The sequence below is a fragment of the Stomoxys calcitrans genome, chromosome 1, assembly GCF_963082655.1.
Source record: "Stomoxys calcitrans chromosome 1, idStoCalc2.1, whole genome shotgun sequence".
In the NCBI taxonomy this organism is placed as follows: domain Eukaryota; kingdom Metazoa; phylum Arthropoda; class Insecta; order Diptera; family Muscidae; genus Stomoxys; species Stomoxys calcitrans.
The window spans coordinates 253,429,304-253,451,352 of NC_081552.1; the positions used below are offsets into that span (position 1 = coordinate 253,429,304).

At 37.6% G+C, this 22,049-nt stretch overlaps 1 protein-coding gene across 1 annotated transcript; it reads right to left on the bottom strand.

Annotated features, from left to right (window-relative positions):
* Positions 1 to 4,436: 4,436 nt before the first annotated feature.
* Positions 4,437 to 21,552, bottom strand: LOC106084661 (protein lin-28 homolog). The gene is made up of 5 exons (XM_013248523.2): positions 21,201 to 21,552; positions 8,211 to 8,329; positions 8,028 to 8,139; positions 7,789 to 7,973; positions 4,437 to 4,622 (listed from the first exon to the last, which is right to left on the bottom strand). Exons 1-5 carry the CDS (start codon positions 21,337 to 21,339, stop codon positions 4,533 to 4,535), a joined length of 645 nt encoding a protein of 214 aa, XP_013103977.1. The 5' UTR covers positions 21,340 to 21,552; the 3' UTR covers positions 4,437 to 4,532.
* Between the last annotated feature and the right edge of the window lie 497 nt (positions 21,553 to 22,049).

Below are 22,049 nucleotides of genomic sequence, written 5' to 3' on the forward strand. Positions count from 1 at the left end.
GTTATTGAGGGGAGCTAAAATTGGGGCTCATATTTTGCACTGGGATTCAGAGTTACTTTAGCGTAATATTTGTTTGTAGTACAAAGTCTCAATGTATAACCAACTTGCCTGGTTAGCACGTGACTGAATGTGTCAAAAACTTTCTTATCAGTTGTGCTCAGAGCGCATGACAGTACTTTGGCTGGACTCACCGAAAAACTGTCTCCCATTGAAGTTTCTTTAAATACGCTCGTCAAAAGCTTTAAAAGCATTTGGCTTAGAAGATTTAACGATAGGCTCTACAAATCATGGCATATGCAGGGCTTTAAGTCCTTTACACAAATTATTAAATTTATTTAGACATTGTTTTTATTTTATCAAAACTGAGAAGTTTTAAGCAATACGAAAACAATCAGTCGCCTTCCATTAGGTCACTAGTAAAAGGGATTGTGTTTTGGTGGTAATCTGTATTAAAAGCTTTCACCACTTGAAGTTGTCATTCAAAATGCATTTAACGGTAGTTGCCACTTGAGTCTTGAGGAAAGTGCCGCCAAATGTATGCAATTCCACAATTGTTACACATCCAGCCATTACGACGCCCTTAAGGAAAATGTCTACTTGCCAGGACATTAACCCCAACGAACGCACGAATGATTGCACCTGAAAACAGTGAAGTAGTACAACTCACTCCCTTAGGTTTTTGAGACGACATGTGAGGAAACTTTTGTTCTTGTTTGTGTATAAAATAAATTCTTTTTTCAGGTATATGAACTGCATCTACAGGTGTCAATCTCTTGTTTGGTTATGAGTTTCATATTTTGATTTACTCTTTGATTGAGTGTGTTTTAAAGCTGTACAGCTCTAAAAGCAAGCAGTAGACAAGGATAGGAATTCGTTTTATAAATGGAAATGAGAGTAGCTTTTATTTAATTCTACCGAATGAACCGGCATATGGTTTAAAGAAAAAATATAAATCGAGAATATTGAATAAGTAACAAGTAAAAGCGTGCTAAGTTCGGCCGGGCCGAATCTTATATACCCTCCACCATGGATCGCATTTGTCGAGTTCTTTTTCCCGGCATCTCTTCTTAGGCAAAAAAAGAAATAAGAAAAGATTTGCTCTGCTATTAGAGCGATATCAAAATGTGGTCCAACATTTAATTAAATGTTGGAGATCTGTGTAAAATGTCAGCCAATTCGAATAAGAATAGCGCCCTTTGGGGGCTCAAGAAGTAAAATAGAGAGATCGATTTATATGGGAGCTGTATCGGGCTATAGACCGATTCAGACCATAATAAACACGTATGTCGATGGTCATGAGAGGATCCTTCATACAAAATTTCAGGCAAATCGGATAATAATTACGACCTCTAGAAGCTCAAGAAGTCAAGATCCCAGATCGGTTTATATGGCAGCTATATCAGGTTAAGAACCGATTTGAACCTTATTTGACACAGTTGTTGAAAGTAAGAATAAAATACGTCATGCTAAATTTCAGCCAAATCAGATAGGAATTGCGCCCTCTATAAACTCAAGAAGTCAAGTCCCCAGATCTGTTTATATGACAGCTATATCAGGTTATAAACCGATTTGATCCTTACTTGGCACAGTTGTTGGATATCATAACAAAATACTTGTTGCAAAATTTCATTGCAATCGGATAAGAATTGCGCCCTCTAGAGGCTCAAGAAGTCAAGACCCAAGATCAGTTTATATGGCAGCTATATCAGGTTTAGGACCGATTTGAACCATACTTGGCACAGTTGTTGGATATCATAACAAAACACGTTGTGTAAAATTTCATTCCAATCGGATAAGAATTGCGCACTATAGAGGCTCAAGAAGTCAAGACCCAAGATCGGTTTAGAATTGCGCACTCTAGAGGCTCAAGAAGTCAAGACCCAAGATCGGTTTATATGGCAGCTATATCAAAACATGGACCGATATGGCCCATTTACAATACCAATCGACCTACACTAATAAGAAGTGTTTGTGCAAAATTCAAAGCGGCTAGCTTTACTCCTTCGGAAGTTAGCGTGCTTTCGACAGACAGACGGACGAACGGAGGGACGGGCATGGCTAGATCGACATAAAATGTCGCGACGATCAAGAATATATATACTTTATGGGGTCTCAGACGAATATTTCGAGTAGTTACAAACAGAATGACGAAATTAGTATACCTCCCATCCTATGGTGGAGGATATAAAGAGGCATTAAGTTCGGCCGGGCCGAATTTTGGATATCCAAACCCCCTTTCGTCACAATCCGGTGAAAATTGGATAGCTTATGCACCCAAATTCAACACGGAGATTGAGTGGTCTAATAAATATACGACACTGTTTAGTTTTGCATTTCAAATTTCAACAAAATCGGGTAATAAATAAAGCATTTATGAGCTTCAGACCCTTAATTGGCATATCGGTCTATATGACAGCTATATTTAAATACAGTCCGATCCGAGCCATATTTAAGTCGGATAGCGAGTGGCCTAAAACTACTTACTGTTTCAAATTTTAGAGAAATCGGTTAAAATATAAAGTTTTTATTCGCTTCAGACCCCTATTGGATATGGAACCTATATCTAGATATAGTCCGATCCGAACCATATTTAGGACGGATGTCGGGAGAACAAAGACTACCCACTGTTTCAAGTTTCAGCGAAATCGGGTAATAAGTAGAGCTTTTATGGGCTTCAGATCCTTTATCGGCAGATCGGTCTACATGCGAGCTATATCTAAATATAGTCCGATCTGAACCACATTTGGGTCCTATGTTAGGAGGCGTAAAACTACTGAATGTTTCAAATTTCAGCGAAATCGGTTAAAAAAATAAAGCTTTATGGGCTTTAGATCCTTTCTATGCAAATCGATCTATTGTATATATACCTAAATATGGCAGCTATACCTAAATACGATCCGATTTGAGACATATTAAAGGCAGATATCAGAAGTCTTAAGATAACTCTTTGTTTAAAATTTCAGCGAAATCGGTTAATAAACAAAGCTTTTATGGGCCTCAGATCCTTTATCGGCAGATCGGTCTATATGGCAGCTATACCTGAATATAGTCCGATTTGATCCATATTTAGGACAGATATCAGGAGGCTTAAGATAACCCTATATTTGAAATTTCAGCGAAATCGGATAAAAATAAAGCCTTTATGGGCATCAGACCCTTTATCGGCAGATCGGTCTATATGACAGCTATATCGAAATATAGTCCGACTTAACCAATATTTAGGTCAGATATCGGGAGGCTTAAAATAATCCACTGTTTCAAATTTCAGCGAAATCGGGTAACAAATAAAGCTTTTATGGGCTTCAGACTCTTTATCGGCAGAACGGTCTATATGACAGCTATATCGAAATATAGTCCGATCTGAACCATATTTGGATCAGATGTCGGCAAGCCTTAAACTACTCACTGTTTTAATCGGATAAAAATAAAGCTTTTATTGGCTTAAGACCCTTTATCAGGAGATCGGTCTATATGGCAGCTATATTTAAATATTGTCCGATCTGAACCATATTTGGGTCGGATGTCGGAATGCTTAAAACAACCTAATATTTCCAATTTTAGCGAAATAGGATAATAAATAAAGCTTTTATGGGCTCGGATGGCATTTATGGGCATTAGACCCTTTATCGGAAAATCGGTCTGTATAGCAGCTATATCCAAATATGGTCCGATTTAATCCATATTTAGGTCAGATATCAGGAGGCTTAAGGTAACCCTCTGTTTCAAATTTCAGCGAAATCGGGTAAAAAAAACTTTTATGGGCTTCAGACCCTTTATCGAGAGATCGGTCTATATGACAGCTATATCTAAATATAGTCCGATCTCAACCATATTTAGGTCGGATATTTGGAGGTCTCTAGCCACTCACTGTTTCAAATTTTAGCGAAATCGGTTAAAAAATAAAGCTTTTCTTGGCTTTAGACACTTTATCGGGAGATCGGTCTATATGGCAGCTATATCTAAATATTGTCCGATCTGAACCATATTTGGGTCGGATGTCGGAAGGCTTAAAATAACCCACTCTTTCCAATTTCAGCGAAATAGGATAATAAATAAAGCTTTTTGGTGGCTCGGGTGGCATTTATGGGCAGCTATATCCAAATATGGTCCGATTTAATCCATATTTAGGTCAGATATCAGAAGGCTTAAGATAACCCTCGATTCGAGTGAAACCCTCATCGTAAAAATATACACCAATCTGTGCCAATGGGGAATGTCGGTGTCATATAAACCACGACCTGTCATGTTGTGGAAATGGAAGATGGTTAACAACAAAAATACTACAACACCTATTATTTCAATGAATCTTAAGTTCATTTTTAATATTTTATTTAAATATACCATTAAAGTTAAATAATATTTATATGTGTATCAATACAAAATGATGTGAATTATAATAAGTGTAGTAAATCTAAATTGTACATGTGTTACGTGTATAGCCTCTGGTACATGCTATCGGACGGCAAGGACCGAAATTTGTACTTTTATTAGTGATCATCCATTCAAAGTCCCATTTATGTTAGGGCTTTATGTTAACTATTTTCGTTTGGTGGTTCTTGGGATTCTTCGACTGCAGTTTCATCAAAGGGAACATCTTCAGATTTACTATCTGAACTTGGATTCTGAAATAAATAAAATAAAATGATGTTTTAATTTGTTAACAATTAATAAACAAGTAAACAAATAAAAAAGTGCTAAATTCGGTAGGACCCTCCCCCATTTATGGTATACGTCTAGTACTTTACACTGTTTATCTTTATAGGAGCTAGACGAGGATCGCAACCTCCACATGAAAATGTGGCTACAACAACAACAACATGGGCAGAAACTAAAAAAGTAAAAAACAAGTATAAAGGCATTAAGTTCGGCCGGGCTTTTGGAACTTTGGATACCCACCACCTCGGGTATATATGTAAACCCCCTTTCGTCACAATCCGGTGAATATTGGATAAATTATGCACCCAAATTCGTCACACACATTGAGTGGTCTAATAAATATAAGTCACTGTTCAATTTTGTAGAACTAAATTTTGGTCTTTTTGGCAGCTATATCCAAATATAAACCGATCTTAACCATAAAGGACACGGATGTCGAAAAGCTATGTTAGGCTTTTCGACATCCGTGTCCTTTATGGTTAAGATCAGTCACTGCGTCCAATTTCTAAGAAATCGGATAATAAATGCGATCGAGGGTCTGAAGCCAATAAAAGCATTATTTTTTATCCAATTTCGCTGAAATTTTAAACAGTGAGTAGTTTCAGGCCTCTTAACATCTGACCCAAACATGGTTCAGATCGGACTATATAGGTATATAGCTGCCATATAGAACGGTCTCCCGATAAAGTGTCTGATGCCCATAAGTCATTTATTTATTACCCGATTTAGCTGAAATTTACAACTGTGGGTTATTTTAAGCCTGCCGACATCTGACCTAAATATGGTTCAGATCGGACTATATTTAAATATAGCTGCCATATAGACCGATCTCCTGAAAATGGGTCTGAAGCCCATAAATGCTTAATTTTTTATCGATTTCGCTGAAATTTGAATCAGTTAGTTGTTTTAGGCCTCCCAACACCTGACCCAAATATGGTTCAGATCGGACTATTTTTGGATATAGCTGCCGTATAGACCGATCTCCCGATAAAGGGTCTGAAGCCCATTAAAGCTTTATTTATTACCCGATTTCGATGAAATTCCAAACAGTAGGTTATTTTAAACCTCCCGACATCCGACCTTAATATGGTTCAGATCGGACTGTACTTAGATATAGCTGCCATATAGATCGATCTCCCGTTAAAGGGTCTAATGCCCATACATGCTTTATTTTTTATCCGAATTTGCTGAAATTTGAAACAGTGAGTAGTTTCAGGCCTCCCAACATTCGACCTAAATATGGTTCAGATCAGACTATATTTAGATATAGCTGCCATATAGACCGATCTCCCGATAAAAGGTCTAAAGCCCATAAAAGCTTTATTTTTTAATCGATTTCGCTGAAATTTGAAACAGTGAGCAGTTTCAGGCCTCCCAACATTCGACCTAAATATGGTTTAGATCGAACTTTATTTATTAGTTCCGACATTGGACCACAATATGAGTCGGATCAGACTATGTAGATATAGGTATCATATAGACCGATCTTCCAATTTGGGGTCTTAATCCCATAAAAAGCTGATTTATTGTCTGAAAATGTGACTTGTATATGAGTACTCGGGACCTGAATAAAATATGATGGAGACCAGCCACTATTGAGATATTGTATAACTAGGGATATAGTGGTGGAGTTATAATGAAATTGGACGATTACTATATCCTTTGTTTAATTTGGTCCAGATTTAGTTGTAGGTGCCATATAGAGCGATCTCTCGATTTAAAATCTTGGCCCTATAAAAAGCGCATTTATTATCCGATTTCGTTGAAATTTGACTTTTCAACATCCGTGTCCTATATGGTTCAGATCTGTTTATATTTGGATATAGCTGCCAAAAAGACCAATATTTTTGTCTACAAAAATGAACATTGACTTATATTTATTAGACCACTCAATGTCCGTGCTGAATTTGTTTGCATAAGTTATCCAGTTTCACCGGATTGTGACGAAAAGGGGTATTTATATTGGGTTGCCCAAAAAGTAATTGCGGATTTTTTAAAAGAAAGTAAATGTTTTTAAAATAAAACTTAGAATGAACTTTAATCAAATATACTTTTTTCACACTTTTTTTCTAAAGCAAGCTAAAAGTAACAGCTGATAACTGACAGAAGAAAGAATGCAATTACAAAGTCACAAGCTGTGAAAAAATTTGTCAACGCCGACTATATGAAAAATCCGCAATTACTTTTTGGGCAACCAATATATATCCCAGTTATACCCCGGTAGCTGAGTTGGTAGCGTGCTTGGATTACCAGTGTCGCTACCGTGGTATCACAATGGACTTAAAATTGTCTAAGTGAGTCTGTAAAGAATGCCACTCTTACCTAACCTATGTACCACCATAGTATGGGGGTATACTAATTTCGTGACATTTTAAGTCGATCTAGGCATGTCCGTCCGTCCGTCTGCCTGTCGAAATCACGCTTACTTTCGAAGGAGTAAAGAATATATTAATACATCCTATTAATGTAGGTCGGTTGCATGTGGGCTCAATCGGTCCATGTTTTGATATAGCTGCCATATAAACCGATTTTGGATCTTGACTTCTTGAGCCACTAGAAGGCACAATTCTTATCCGATTTGGCTGAAATTTTGCATCAAGTGTTTTATTATGACTTCCAACAACTGTGCTGAGTATGGTTTAAATCGGTCCATAACCTGATATAGCTGTCATATAAACCGATCTGGGATCTTGACTTCTTGAGCCACTAGATGGCGCAATTCTGATCCTATTTGGCTGAAATTTTGCTCTACGTGTTAGGTTATGACTTCCAAAAACTATGTCAAATATGGTTCAAATCGTTCAATTACCGCCAAAGGGCGCAATTCTTATCCAATTAGGCTGAAATTTTGTACAACGGCTTCTCCCATGACCTTCAACATATGTGTTATTAAATATGGTTTGAATCGGTCTATAGCCTGATACAGCTCCCATTTAAACCGATCTTTCTTTTTTACTTTTTGAGCCCTTAAAGGGCGCAATTCTGACTCGAATTGGCTAAAAATTTACGCAATGACTTCTATTACGATCTCCAACATTCAATTTATTTATGGTCCGAATCGGACCATATCTTGATATAGCTCCAATATTATAGCAATTCTTTTCTTTTATCCTTTGTTTTTAATTCACTTACCTTTTTGTTTGGACAATTGGCAAACAAATGATCATCCTGCTTGCATAGATGACACCTTTTGGGTTGAGGTCCTAAATGACATTTGGAGGCAATGTGATTGGCAAACTCTCCACAGTTATAACAACGTACCCGACGATGACGTTTCTTAGAACGAGGGCGAAAAGTGCTTCCATGACAATCAATGCCTAGAAATAGATGGCATGATTTTATAAATGTTATGCCTAGTTATAAAAATATACCTTGTTTTCCTGAAACGCGAAATGCTTCTAAACCTCTCTCTGTTAAGCGACATTCAAATTCCACATCCTCTTGTTCACCCAGTGATCGAAATCCCGACATTTGTATAATGCTCTGCAAAAAATATTGTTACAAGTATTGTAATGAAGTTTGATATAAATTTTTTTCAAATTTCAATCTGGTACCTGATGTACAAAAACTTCGTGACCTCCATCATTCGGAGTAAGAAATCCCCATCCTTTAGCCACATTGAACCATTTGCATTTTCCATATCGAACACCTTGAGTTTCATGTGGCGAAATATCTGAAAAACGAAATGAAAAATAAAGCTTGTTAATCTTGACATTAGATGGAGACTACTTTCGGGATTTTTATACCCTACACCACTACTGTGGTACAGGGCATTGTAACTTAGTGCATTAGTTTGTAACACCCAGAAGGAAAAAGGAATAGACCCATTGATAAGTATACCGATCGACTCAGAATCACTTCCTGATTCGATTTAGTCATGTCCGTCCGTCTGTCTGTCCATGTTAATTTGTGTACAAACTACAGGTCGCAATTTTCATCCGATCATTTTCAAATTTGGTACAGACATGTTTTTCGGCCTAGAGACGAAGCCTATTGAAATTGGAAAAAATCGGTTCAGATATGGATATAGCTCCCATATATATGTTCGTCCGATTTGCAGTACTTATGCAATAAAATTGTCATTTGTTAACCGATTCTCGCGAAATTTGGCAGGAGGAATTTTCCTATGACTCCCGACATCACTAGTGAATTTCAGATACAGATTTAGATATAGCTCCCATATGTATGTTCGTCCGATTTGCAGTAATAATGCAATAAAATTGTCATTTGTTAACCGAATCCTTTGAAATTTGGTACGTAGGATTTTCTCTTGACTCACGACATTGGTGAATTTCATAGAAATCGGTTCAGATTTAGATATAGCTGCCATATATGTATATCGCCCGATTTTCACTTCTAGAGCCACTGCAAGCGTATTTATTGATCAATTTTTCCAAAGCTTTATACAACGCTTTCCTCATCAACTACCACAATATCTGAGAAGTTTGCTCCAAATCGGTTCAGATTTAGATATAGCTCCCATATATATGTTTTTCCGATTTTGGGAAATATTGCAGTAAAGAGCTCATTTGTTAACCGTACTTATTACAGTTTGAACATATTTGCTCTAAACTTGATACGGGTTGTTTAATAACCCATCTGAAAACATTCGCCGAGGTCTATCAACATTGGTTCAGAATATAACCTATGGTCAAAGCACTTTTCAAGGGAGCTTTTTCAGGTAATGGATCGATTCGGATTATACTTTACATTGATCTTGGAGGCCATAGGAGAGAGAAGTCATCATGCAAAAGAGGCTCAAGAACTAGAGTCGGGAGAAGGTTTTTATCGGGTGCTACATCTAAACATTGATCGATTTGGCCCACATCAATTGGAATCATTTGTGCAAAATTTTGAGCGGCTTGCTTTACTCGCCCGAAAGTCGGCGTGCTTTCATCAAACGAACGGACATAGCTACATCGAATTAAAAACGTCATGAAAATCAAGAATATATCGAATCTTTCCCGTGAAAATGATGTAAAGGACAAATTTCAAATTTCAATAGAGACGGGTTTTATGTCGCTTGCTTCATTTGACGCTGAAAGGCTAGATATTAAATTAAAGTACAGATCGCATTTTTTAACAGATTTCTTTGAAATTTGGCACAGACGACTTTTGAGGGTTGCCAATACAGCATATTGAAACTGGTTAAAATCTGTTTAGGTTTTGATATAGCTCCGACATTAATCACGAAATTAATTGATCCAATTAATTTTTTAATTCTAATTTTATTGAAAAAATGTTCAATTAAAAAAATTTCATATTTAATTAAAAAATATATGTAGATGTGTTTTAAAACTTCTTTTCAAGCAATTGATGTTTTATTAGGCTTTGTTTCCAAACATAAATCTTCTTCTTTGAGATTGGCTCCTGGAAATACCTTTTAATGTCGATCTTATTTGTCTGTCAAACATAGCCTAAAGGCCAAAACAGAGTGACCGCGTTGAGTTTTGTGTTGAAAAATGCAACTCTGCAAACAAATCCCACAAAAGCAATGCGCAAAAGTTAAACAATTTTTAATTTTGACTCCTAAAATCACTACTTTATGTATGGTAACATACAATCATGATATATTTATTTACAGGTAGTGTCAGTTGCCCAACAACAAAGTATTGAGTGCACTATCTGTCAAAATCAGTGATTAGTGCAACTGTGATTTTGTTGTGTTACTAGTTCGCGCCATCTTTCGTTGTTTGTGTGTGTTATGGTTCTTAACTATAATACACACACTCAACCAAAACTCTTTAACAGATAGTGCACTTCGCGAGAAAAAATTTTACTCAGCTGTTTACGTTACTCTACCTGGTAATTATGTCATGCATACAATGACAATCGATTTCTATCGTCAAATTTGAAAATTCTTCAACTTTTGCGCGTTGCTTTCGTGGGATTTGTTTGCAGAGTTGCATTTTTCGACGTAACGCTCAAGAACAAAGCTCAACGCGCTCATTCTGTTTTGGCCCTATAGGCCTAAACAGAATGCGCGTGTTGAGGAGCGTCGCGATGAAAAATGAAACTCTGCAAACAAATGGTAAAAAAGCATCTCGCTAAAGAAGAATTGAAGAATTTTCAACTTTGATGACTGAAATCGGGAGCTTTCTCATTCGTCATGTGGCGGCTACGGTTACTGTGTTATCCTTGATACAATATCCCATGTTTCAGGCAGTGTGGATTACACCCTACCTGAGCCACTTTTTGATAAAAATTACTGTACCACTATTCCTGATAGAACCGATTGGAACTACGATATTCCTGGTAACAGAAGTTACATAGACTTCAACACGGATTGTTCCAAACTATTGGGTTGCCCAAAAAGTAATTGCGGATTTTTTAAAAGAAAGTAAATGCATTTTTAATAAAACTTAGAATGAACTTTAATCAAATACAATTTTTTACACTTTTTTTCTAAAGCAAGCTAAAAGTAACAGCTGATAACTGACAGAAGAAAGAATGCAATTACAGAGTCACAAGCTGTGAAAAAATTTGTCACCGCCGACTATATGAAAAATCCGCAATTACTTTTTGGGCAACCCAAAAAACGACCAGGTGGGCTTTGGGGTGTACTCTGAAGATCTAGAATTGGTCATATCGAAAAGGTTACCCGACCACTGTGTAGTGTGCGTCAAGCAGAGATCCTTGCAATTAAGGAAGTGGTGGAATGGCTAAGATATAATGTCATTACGACGATTGGCATAAATATCTTCTCAGACAGCCAGGCAGCAATTACATCCCTGGAGAACATATTTCTGAACACAAAAAAAACGCCCTCGATCTCTCAACGAGATAGCTGAACAGTTCAAAATTCACCCTACACATTCCAGGGACAGTGGAATCTCTGGGTATGCCTCTAGCGACATGTAAGCTAAGTTTTCAGGATCAGGCCACCGTAGGACAACAAATGATAGATGGTCACACAGAGGGGGTTGTGAGCATTCCAAAACTATGTGGCCTAATCTAGACTTGAAGTGGTCTACTGAATTGCTGTCATTGGCTGGAACGGATGTCTCATTCATTGTGTTCGTCATTACAGGTCGCTGTCTAATCGGAAAACATGCTGACAGACTGAAGGTATCCAGCAACGACTTTTGCCGAAGCTGTGAGGACATCGAAGAAGAAGAGACTATAGAACACCTTCTGTATGTGTGTCCCGCAATAGCAGTTAGGTTCTCTTTTCTTTGAGAACCTGTCTGATTTAGCGGATGTGAACATTCGCAAGTTATTAAACCGATCTGGATGGCTCAACGGTACGAACTAGAAGACATCTTCCTTCTTTTGTTCCTGTGGTGTAACAATGGACGAAAAGGTCTTAGTGAGTCTGATGGCAGACTGCCACTTAAACCTAACCTAACCTATCTCGCCAAAGTTAAGCAATTTTTAACTTTTAAGACCAAAAACCACTACATTTTGTATGGCAACATAGAAAGACACTCGCTTTCAAACATCAAAGTTGAACATTTTTTAACTTTTCCATATTGTTTTGGTGTAATTTGTGTGCAGAGATGCATTTTTGCAACGCCAAGCTCGAAACCAAACCTCAACGAGCTCATCAATCTGTTTTGGCCTCATGTGTATTTAAATGAAGAAGTTGTTTCTCTGTTCGATAAATGTGCGCTAAATCATTGAAACAGTTCGTTGAACCGTTTCCCCCTAACAACCATATTGTTTTGCTAGGTGGGTGATACTTCATTATCATGGTATTGGATTGGTCATGTCCGTCAGTTGCAATGTTTGTTCGATTGGTTTACTTTTGATTGTTGGACGGATTGGATGTTTTTGTTTTGATTTCTCCCGAATTTCTTTCTTATCAGCTTGTTGCTTTCTTATTTATTTTGTAGTGTTATGTCTTTGTATTGTTGTTTATGTTGCGCACACACACACACACACACACACATGCTGTCGCTATTTCTCTCTCTGTCTAACATAACCAATTCCCACATATCGTTCTTCAGACTCGACTCTACGCATTATGCGTCGTTATCGCAACTGAAATTTGTTGTTTGATTCAATCGCCGTAAACCGTGTGAATGGAATGTCCGTTGGAATGTTTGTTTTTGTTTTTTCTTTTTGCTTTTATCTACGGATGATGATGAATGTTAAGATTTCATGTTTTTGCCACACATACACATCTTTCTTTCACATTTCTATGGCGGAAGTCCAAAGGATTTGTCCTTTGCATTTGGCAATTGACTGTATCATCATGGTCGTCTGTAACAAGACGAGTATGGGTTAGAAGGAAACTTGTTTCCGCTTCTTTTGTTGTCTGTCCATTTTGGGTAGATCGCCTATGGTACATACATATATTCATGCCTATGTACATACATTTAAATAAGTATATTGAGATAGGAGCTTTTAACTAGGAACTGGTTTGTTGGGATCAAGCGCAGGCAATTATTCATTCATAAAATAAGGCAACAGGAAAATTAAATTTTGTTTAAAGAAAAAGAATAATTTTAACAGGATATTCTCCAGTTTGGACTAAATTATTTTCAGGTACTATTAAGGTCTATTAACGAATTAATGTTACACTTCTATGTTTTTATACCACTTCTATGTTTTCACCATAGAACTCTTCTTAACATCGAAATATCTCGTAGCGAAAAATTGACCGTCCAATATACATATGTATGTATAATGGGTTGCCCAAAAAGTAATTGCGGATTTTTCATATAGTCGGCGTTGACAATTTTTTTCACAGCTTGTGACTCTGTAATTGCATTCTTTCTTCTGTCAGTTATCAGCTGTTACTTTTAGCTTGCTTTAAAAAAAAAAGTGTAAAAAAGTATATTTGATTAAAGTTCATTCTAAGTTTTATTAAAAATGCATTTACTTTCTTTTAAAAAATCCGCAATTACTTTTTGGGCAACCATTTATAAAGAATGGGTCACCTAACGGTTGTGATTTGAACTCGGACAACTTTTTGCGGTGTTTTGTTTGGGATAATTTCTACGTAATTCATACACGATTCATATCTTAAATGTAAAAAATGATATTTGAAGAGTTACTTGATTCATTGCCTGAAGACAAGATTGAATAAAATCCACAAAATTTTGGGTTACAGAGTTATGGACCATTCTTTTATAATCACCTTTTTGAAATCATCTTTACTGTTATACCCACCACCGTAGTATAAGGGGTATATTCATTTAGTCATTCCTGTTGCAACACATCGAAATATCAATTTCCGACCCTAAAAAGCATATATATTTCAGATCGTCGTAAAATTCTAAGACGATTTTACGATGCCCGTGTGTCTGTCCGTCCGTCTGTTGTAATCACTTACAGCCTTCAAAAACCGAGATATTGAGCTAAAATTTGGCACATATACGCCTTTTTGATGCACGCTGGTTAAGTTCTTGAACGGGCCAAATCGGACCATATTTTGATATAGCTGCTATATAGACCGATTTTCCGATAAAGCGTCTAATTCCCATAAATACTTTTTTTTTTCATCCAATTTTGCTGAAATTTTAAGCAGTGAGTAGCTTTAGGCCTCACGACATCTGACCCAAATATGGTTCAGATCGGACCGATAGACCGATCTGCCGATAAAAGGTCTAAAGCCGATTTCGCTGAAATTTGAATCAGTGGGTTATTTTAAGCCTACCGACATCTGACCTAAATATGATTCAGATCGGGCTATATTTAGATATATCACCCATATAGACCGATCTGCCGATAATGAGTCTGAAGCCCATGAAGGCTTTATTTATTACCTGATTTCGCTGAAATTTGAAACCGTGAGTAGTTTCAAGCCTCTCAACTTTGGACCTAAATATGGTTCAGTTCGGACTATATTTAAATATAGCTGCCATATAGACCGATCTGCCGATAAAGGGTCTCAAACGGATTAAAGCTTTATTTCGCAGAAATTTAAAACAGTGAGTAGCTTTAAGACTCCCACTATAGGACCCAAATATGGTTCAGATCGGACTATATTAAGATATAGCTGTCATATAGACCGATCTGCCGATAAAGGGTCTGAAGCCGATTAAAGCTTTATTTATTACACGATTTCGATGAATTTGACGGATCAGCCGATAAAGGATTTGAAGCCGATAAAAGCTTTATAAATTTGAAACAGTGGGTTATTTCAAGCCTCCTGACATCTGCCCTTAATATGGTTCAGATCGGACTATATTTAGATATAGCTGCCATATCGGCCGATCTCGCCGATTAAGGGTCTGAAGCCCATTAAAGCTTAATTTTTCATCCAATTTCGCTGAAATGTAAATCAGTGAGTTGTTTTAGGCCACCCGTCATCTGACCCAAGTATGGTAAAGATCGGACTGAATTTAGATATAGCTGTCATATAGACCGATCTGCCGATAATGGGTCTGAAGCTCATAAAAGCTTTATTTATTACCCTTTTTTGTTGAAATTTGAAATACAAAATTCAACAGTGATTTATTTTTATTGGACCACTCAATGTCAGTGCCGAATTTGGGTGCGTAAGTTATTCAATTTTCACCGGATTGTGACGAGAGGGGGTTTACATATATACCCGAGGTTGTGGGTATCCAAAGATCGGCCCGGCCGAACTTAATGCTTTTTTATTTGTTTATACTTCGTTTGCGCATTTGGCGGTCAAGATAGATACCATGGGATTCTTTGGGATAAACACCGGGTGAGGGGGAGTAGGTTTAATTTGTTTTGTATTATGTTTGGCATTACTGTTCTGTTGAAATACAAGTCCTATTTTTTATGGGGCATTCTTTAGAATTATTTTTCAAAATTTTCAGGTACTTCTGTTTATTCATAATTCCATCAATAAAAATATCTTTATCATATCCTGGATTAATATTGCCTAGAAAAATTAGTTATTAAAGTTAGTGGGAGCATATTGAAATTATTAAATTATTGTTTTTGTGAGTAAGATTGTAGCAGCTATTACCAACTGGCATAAAAAACAAGTGTGGTGGAAGCAAAGGCCGAGAAAAAATATACGACATTCATATTAAAATATTTAGTGCATACTAACTTTTGTGATTTTCTGTATACATACCTTGTATGCAGAACTCTCTACATGAATGCTATGTACGATTCAAATCGGTTCATAGTTTAACACTGATATTCACAAAACTTAAGGCCTTGTTATGCTCTCGTAAATGTAGAACAAATGTATCGTAGATTTAACGAGGCAGTTATGCTCATTACAAAACGTAGCAAAAAAAAAAGACTTGAAGGTGAGAGGGGGTCTGACGTCGAAGATCTTCAGGCATAACTCATGGTCAGGTCGGAGCAGACGGCCCTCCACGCAGTGATGCGAGATGTTAAGACGTCTCTCCAACTGAAGAAGTATGCGATGGCGGCCTTCTCGAATATTACCGCACGGGGAGACAGAATACGGCCAAGTTTCCCTTCTAGACACTATGGATGCGGTGGGCAGACTGAGGAGGGTTTCAGGAGACAGGTACTGGATTGGGGCTATAGTACGACACAAACAACATTTCAGGCAGAGTTAACGATAGACGCAAAAGAACTTCTGGAAAGGGATATACAGTTTTCGAAATCAGTTGTTGTTGCTGATGTTGTAGCCACATTTGTATCGCTATCTCGATGCTCGTCAAACTCGTTCCGGTTACCGATCGCCACGGGAAAGTTATTGCCATTGGTTATTAAAAGACGCCAATAGATTCCCTTGTCACATTGAGTACCACATTCAATCAACCACATTTAAGCCGTTGCCGCGGAAACTTTCCCTTCGACACCGCTGATTGTCCGCGACTGCATTTGCAGCTACTCCATATACGAAGCCTTTCACTAACCGCAACCTGTGGACTCACTCGGTAGCTCTCGGCTGAGCTTCTAGTAATGCCAAAAATATTGAAGCTCAGAGTTTCAACTGATGTGGTGCTTATAATCATCCTGTGCCGGGTCTAAATTAGTATGTGTATATGGCGACCCTCAAGGCCGTGGGCTCTGGTACAGTGAGGTCGAAGTGCATAGCGGAGTGTACGGAATCACTGAATAGACCCCAGTTTCACGACATGGTGCATAAGTCGATACGACAGCGCCGTATTGACCCCTAATCTCTTCTTGTTATCATTCACTTTTCATAACAGATCAGACTGGCCAACTTTTCATGGTGGGCTACCCATTCAACTTTAATTATTAACAATAAATTGTAATAAATTCCTCGGAGAAATAGTACAGGAGATGGCAGTTTTCTAAACATAAATTTTTGGTTTTGAAATATCTTCAAACTTCAAATTTTTTTTAGCTGACGGAACGTAAAATTTTGTTTTTACAGAATTCTAGTTTCCGGTTACGGTCGACAGACGTTCGGTAATCGTTTGCCTATGTTTTCATAAAGCAAAACAAAACAGCTGACACGTTTTCCTACATTTCCGGTATGTTTACGAGAGCATAACCAGACCATTAATGTTGCTTTGGAAAAGGTTTATTTGACGGATTTCCTTTATATAAATGTCAAATAAACCTAATTTACGGCGGGCCCTCCCCCTTACCCTTATTTTCGGAAACTTCAGAACTCGGAGATGGGTGGTGTGATTTAAGCGAAATTTTGTTTGCTCTCTTATAGTAGTCTAAAAACAAAAATTTGGTATCCAAATTTCAGATGGGATACCTAGGGGGGACGCCCCACCCCAAAACCTACCAAATATATATATAGACCAATCACGACAATATGGGACTCAAATGAAAGGTATTTACGAGTAGAATATAAATCTGATATCGAAATGTGCGACCAAGTGTTGGGGGTGCCGCCCCTCCTTAAAAACACCCCCAGACAGGATTTATTTACTGACTATTGCAATATGGGGCTCAAATAAAAGGTATTTAAGTGTAGAATACGAATATTATATCTTAATGTGGAACCAAGTGTTTTGGGGGCCGCCCCTCCCCAAAAACACCCCCCCCCCCAAAAGAGCACAAATTAACGATCATATCAATATGGGGGCTCATATGAAAGGTCTTTAGAAGTTCCGCACGAATCTTATAATAATATTCGGGAAAAAGTTTCTATGGGGCCAACCCACCCCATAACACCACCCAATTAGGAACTATTTGCTGACCATTGCTATATGGGGCTCAAATAAGAGGTACTTTAGAGTAGAATACGAAGCTGATATATATTTTTACAGAAAGTCACTGAATGGCCGTCCCATCCCCGAAACGCGGATAATGTTTGCCGAGTATGCAAATATGGGGTTCAAATTGAAGGTATTTTGGAGTAGACCACGATTCTGATATCAACATTCGGGACCAACTGTCTAGGGGACGTCCCACCCCCATAACAACCTCCAAATAGGACGTATTTGCTCACCATGGCAATTTGGGTCTCCACAAAGCGGACTTTTGCAATAAGGGATTTAAAGGAAAGGTATTTGAGAAAATTTACTGACCAAATTGAAGGTATTTGAGATTAGAAAACGAATATGATAACCAATTTTGGGGCCGAGTGTTTGTGCTACGCCTCATCCCATAAACTTCCCTCTAACCAATGGCAATATGGGGTTAAAATAAATGGTATTTGAGAGAAGAGCACGATGCGGATATTTTTTTCAGGGCTAAGTGCCTGGGGACCAACTCACCCCGAAAACACCCATAAATCGGATATACATATTTACGGGTTAAGGCAATATGGGACTCAAATGAAAGGTATTTGGGAGTAGATCACGAAATTCATACCCACTTGCGGGACCATGTTTCTGGGGGTCCACACTACCCCCTAAACCCACCAACCGCCTCCCTGACAGCCTTGTTACTCCCATAAACCCCATGAGAATATCGGTCTCAAACAAAGTATCTTAAGAATGGAGTACATCTAACATCCAAACTCAAATGACCCTAAACCCTTTAAGCGAATTTATAAATCAGTAAAGGGATTCAGATAAAGCATTTAAATTGTTTAACTGTTAGCCAAGCGATATACTTACAAATACTAATACAAATACAAATACCTTTAATTGTCGAAAATAAAAATTTAAAGGCTAATTTTGTTCCATATAAAGTAGAAGAAGGCACAGCGGAGCGGGCCCGGTTCAGCTAGTGTATATATTGGGTTGCCCAAAAAGTAATCGCGGATTTTTCATATAGTCGGCGTTGACAAATTTTTTCAACGGCTTGTGACTCTGTAATTGCATTCTTTCTTCTGTCAGTTATCAGCTGTTACTTTTAGCTTGCTTTAGAAAAAAAGTGTAAAAAAGTATATTTGATTAAACTTCATTCTAAGTTTTATTAAAAATGCATTTACTTTCTTTTAAAAAATCCGCAATTACTTTTTGGGCAACCAATAATTTTGCAATGTTGACTATTACTTCTAGCTTATATTTTGAGCTTAAATTATGACATCCGACTTAAATGTGAAGAAAGATTGATTGACTTTGATGCCATTGACATGGGTGTTTCGAAACTTTGTAGAAAACTTTTTATACCCTACACCACTACTGTTGTACAGGGTATTATAGATTTGTGCATTCGTTTGCAACGCTATGAAGAAGAAGTATACGGATCGGCCTAGAATCATTTCCTGATTCGATTTAGCCATGTCCGTCTGTCCGTGTGTGAGTCAAAGTGCAGGTCGTATTTGTTGTCCAATCATCACGAAATTTTACACATATCACTTTTTTAGCCCAAGGTATTGGGCTATTGATTTTGGTAAAAATCGGTTCAGATTAAGATATAGCTGCCATATATATGTATCGCCCGATTTGCACTTAAATGGCCATAGTAGCTAAAAATTTCAACCGATGGGCACGAAATGTTTTGTTACCGATCATAATATATCTGCAAGATTTCATCAAAATCGGTTCAGATTTGGACATAGCTCCCATATATATGTATCGCCCGATTTGCACTTAAATGGCCGTAGTAACTACAAGTTTTAACCGATCTGCACAAAATTTGGCATAGATTGTTTTCTTGCTGATCTTAACATATCTGCGAGATTTCATCAAAATCGGTTCAGATTTGGATATAGCTCCCATACATATGTGTAGCCCGATTTGCACTTAAATGGCCGTAGTAGCTACAATTTTCAACCGATCTGCACAAAATTTGGCATGAATTGTTTCCTTCCTGATCTTAACATATCTGCAAAATTTCATCAAAATCGATTCAGATTTGGATATAGCTCCCATATATATGTGTAGCCCGATTTGCACTTAAATGGCCGTAGTAGCTACAATTTTCAACCGATCTGCACAAAATTTGGTATGGATTGTTTTCTTGCTGATCTTAACATATCTGCAAGATTTCATCAAAATCGGTTCAGATTTAGATATAGCTCTCATATATATGTATCGCTCGATTTGCATTTAAATGGCCGTAGTAGCTACAATTTTCAACCGATCTGCACAAAATTTGGCAGGGATTGTTTTCTTGTTGATCTTAACTTATCTGCAAGATTTCATCAAAATCGGTTTAGATTTGGATATAGCTCCCATACATATGTATAGCCCGATTTGCACTTAAATGGCCGTAGAAACACTAATTTTCAACCGATCTGCACAAAATTCGGCAGGGATTGTTTTCTTGTTGATCTTAACATATCTGCAAAATATTATCGAAATCGGTTCAGATTTATATATAGTTCCCATATATATGTGTAGCCCGATTTGCACTAAAAATTACCGTAGTAACTAAAATTTTCAACCGATCTGCACAAAATTCGGCATGGATTGTTTTCTTGCTGATCTTAACATATCTGCAAAATATTATCAAAATCGGTTCAGATTTAGATATAGCTCCCATATGTATGTATCCCCCGATTTGCACTTAAATGGCCGTAGAAACTCTAATTTTCAACCGATCTGCACCAAATTTGCCACGAATTGTTTTACTACTGGATCTTAACATATCTACGAGATTTCACTAAAATCGGTTAAAATTTGGATATAGCTCCCATGTATATATAACGCCCGATCTACACTTATAAGGCTGTAATAAACACAGTTTGTAACCGATCTACACTAAATTTGGCACGGATTGTTTTGTTACTGATCTTAACATATCTGCGAGATTTCATCAAAATTGTCTTAAATTTTGATGTAGCACCCATACATATTTATCGCCGGATTTGCACTTATATGGCCGTAGTAACAACAATTTTCAAACAATCAGTTTAAAAGTCGGTTCAGATTTAGATGTAGCCCTTATATACATGTATATTTATATACTACCCGAAGGATAGGTGTAAAGTATTATATAGTCGGCTCCGCCCGACTTTTGCCTTTCCTTACTGATTGTTTTTGAAATGCTGCGAGTTTGTTCACACCGCTATGCGATGCGATTCAAAAACTATTTCTGGCTTTCCCACCCTCGAAAACATCTTGCAGTTGGTGTGCATATCAATTTAGGGGATGAATTCCAAGAATTTCTTCTATAATGCACCAAATCAACATGCACGCTAGACCGACCATATTAAACTGTTGGCCACTAAAGTGGAATCTTTTTAATGGTGCTTAAGCAGAGCACAGCATTGGTAGATGAATCTATCGGCAGCCGTATTTTCCATGCTAATTGGGGTTTTGTTTTTAGGCATCACAAAAAAAGTCGTTTCTTCTTTCTATAATGCCACTTACCTTCAGGACGTAATTTGGGACCACTTCGGTTAAGCGAAGCACTATTATCCGAATGTGTTGTTTCACCTTGAGAGTCTGGATTAGGTGCGGATATTTCACTAGTTTCGGAGTCGCCCGTTGCATTGAGATTATCTGCCATGCTTTGGTGTCTGTAGTAGGTATTTTGTTTTTAATGATTTTAAATTTTATTGTTTTCTTCTCTTTGTAACCTCAATTCCGTAGTATTTTCTATGCTTTTTCGGTAGTTTGTATATTCACTTTTTGCGTTTTATCTCTTCTTACGCGTCTATTGCTCGTTTCTTCATTCATTCATTCATCCGCTTCTTCTAATGCACAAATGTTACACGCATGACGCACACAAACACACTGGTGTTTGGTTGCGCTTAACTATTTCTAAGAACCCCCAAAAATTCAATGGGAAACTATTCCGAAACTAGCTGCTGATTCTGCCGCCGACGCAGCTGCTGCCGCTATGAGCAATGGCCGCCGCCGAGGCAATAACAACAAAGGCTCTGCCACCAGCAACAGCGGCAGCAGCAGCAGCAGCATTAACAATAAAAATATCAACATTTTATCAATACGCAGTTTACTCGACTCTAGTCCATCTATCTGTCCGTCGGGCCGTTCGCACGCACACGCACACAAGGGACAGCGACATTAGAATCCATGAATATTTCTAAGGCAATTCCTAAGCGGCAATGGCAGCAGGCAGCAGGCAGACAGGCAGCCAGGCAAGAATCACCATCAACAACAACAACAATATTAAGATAGTATCTGTGGAACAGGCTAGGCTCTTAGTTTCCATTCATTCATACTTCAAACGTAAGTAATGCCGCTGTTGATGTTGTT

What these genes read in the sequence shown, in the direction of transcription:
- LOC106084661 (XM_013248523.2), bottom strand. Translation starts at nt 21,339, where the DNA reads ATGGCAGATAATCTCAATGCAACGGGCGACTCCGAAACTAGTGAAATA. An exon ending in ACGAAGTTTTTGTACATCAG is followed by an intron (nt 8,140 to 8,210) that starts GTACCAGATTGA and finishes TATTTTTTGCAG; the next exon opens with AGCATTATACAAATGTCGGG. An exon ending in CCAATTGTCCAAACAAAAAG is followed by an intron (nt 4,623 to 7,788) that starts GTAAGTGAATTA and finishes TATTTATTTCAG; the next exon opens with AATCCAAGTTCAGATAGTAA.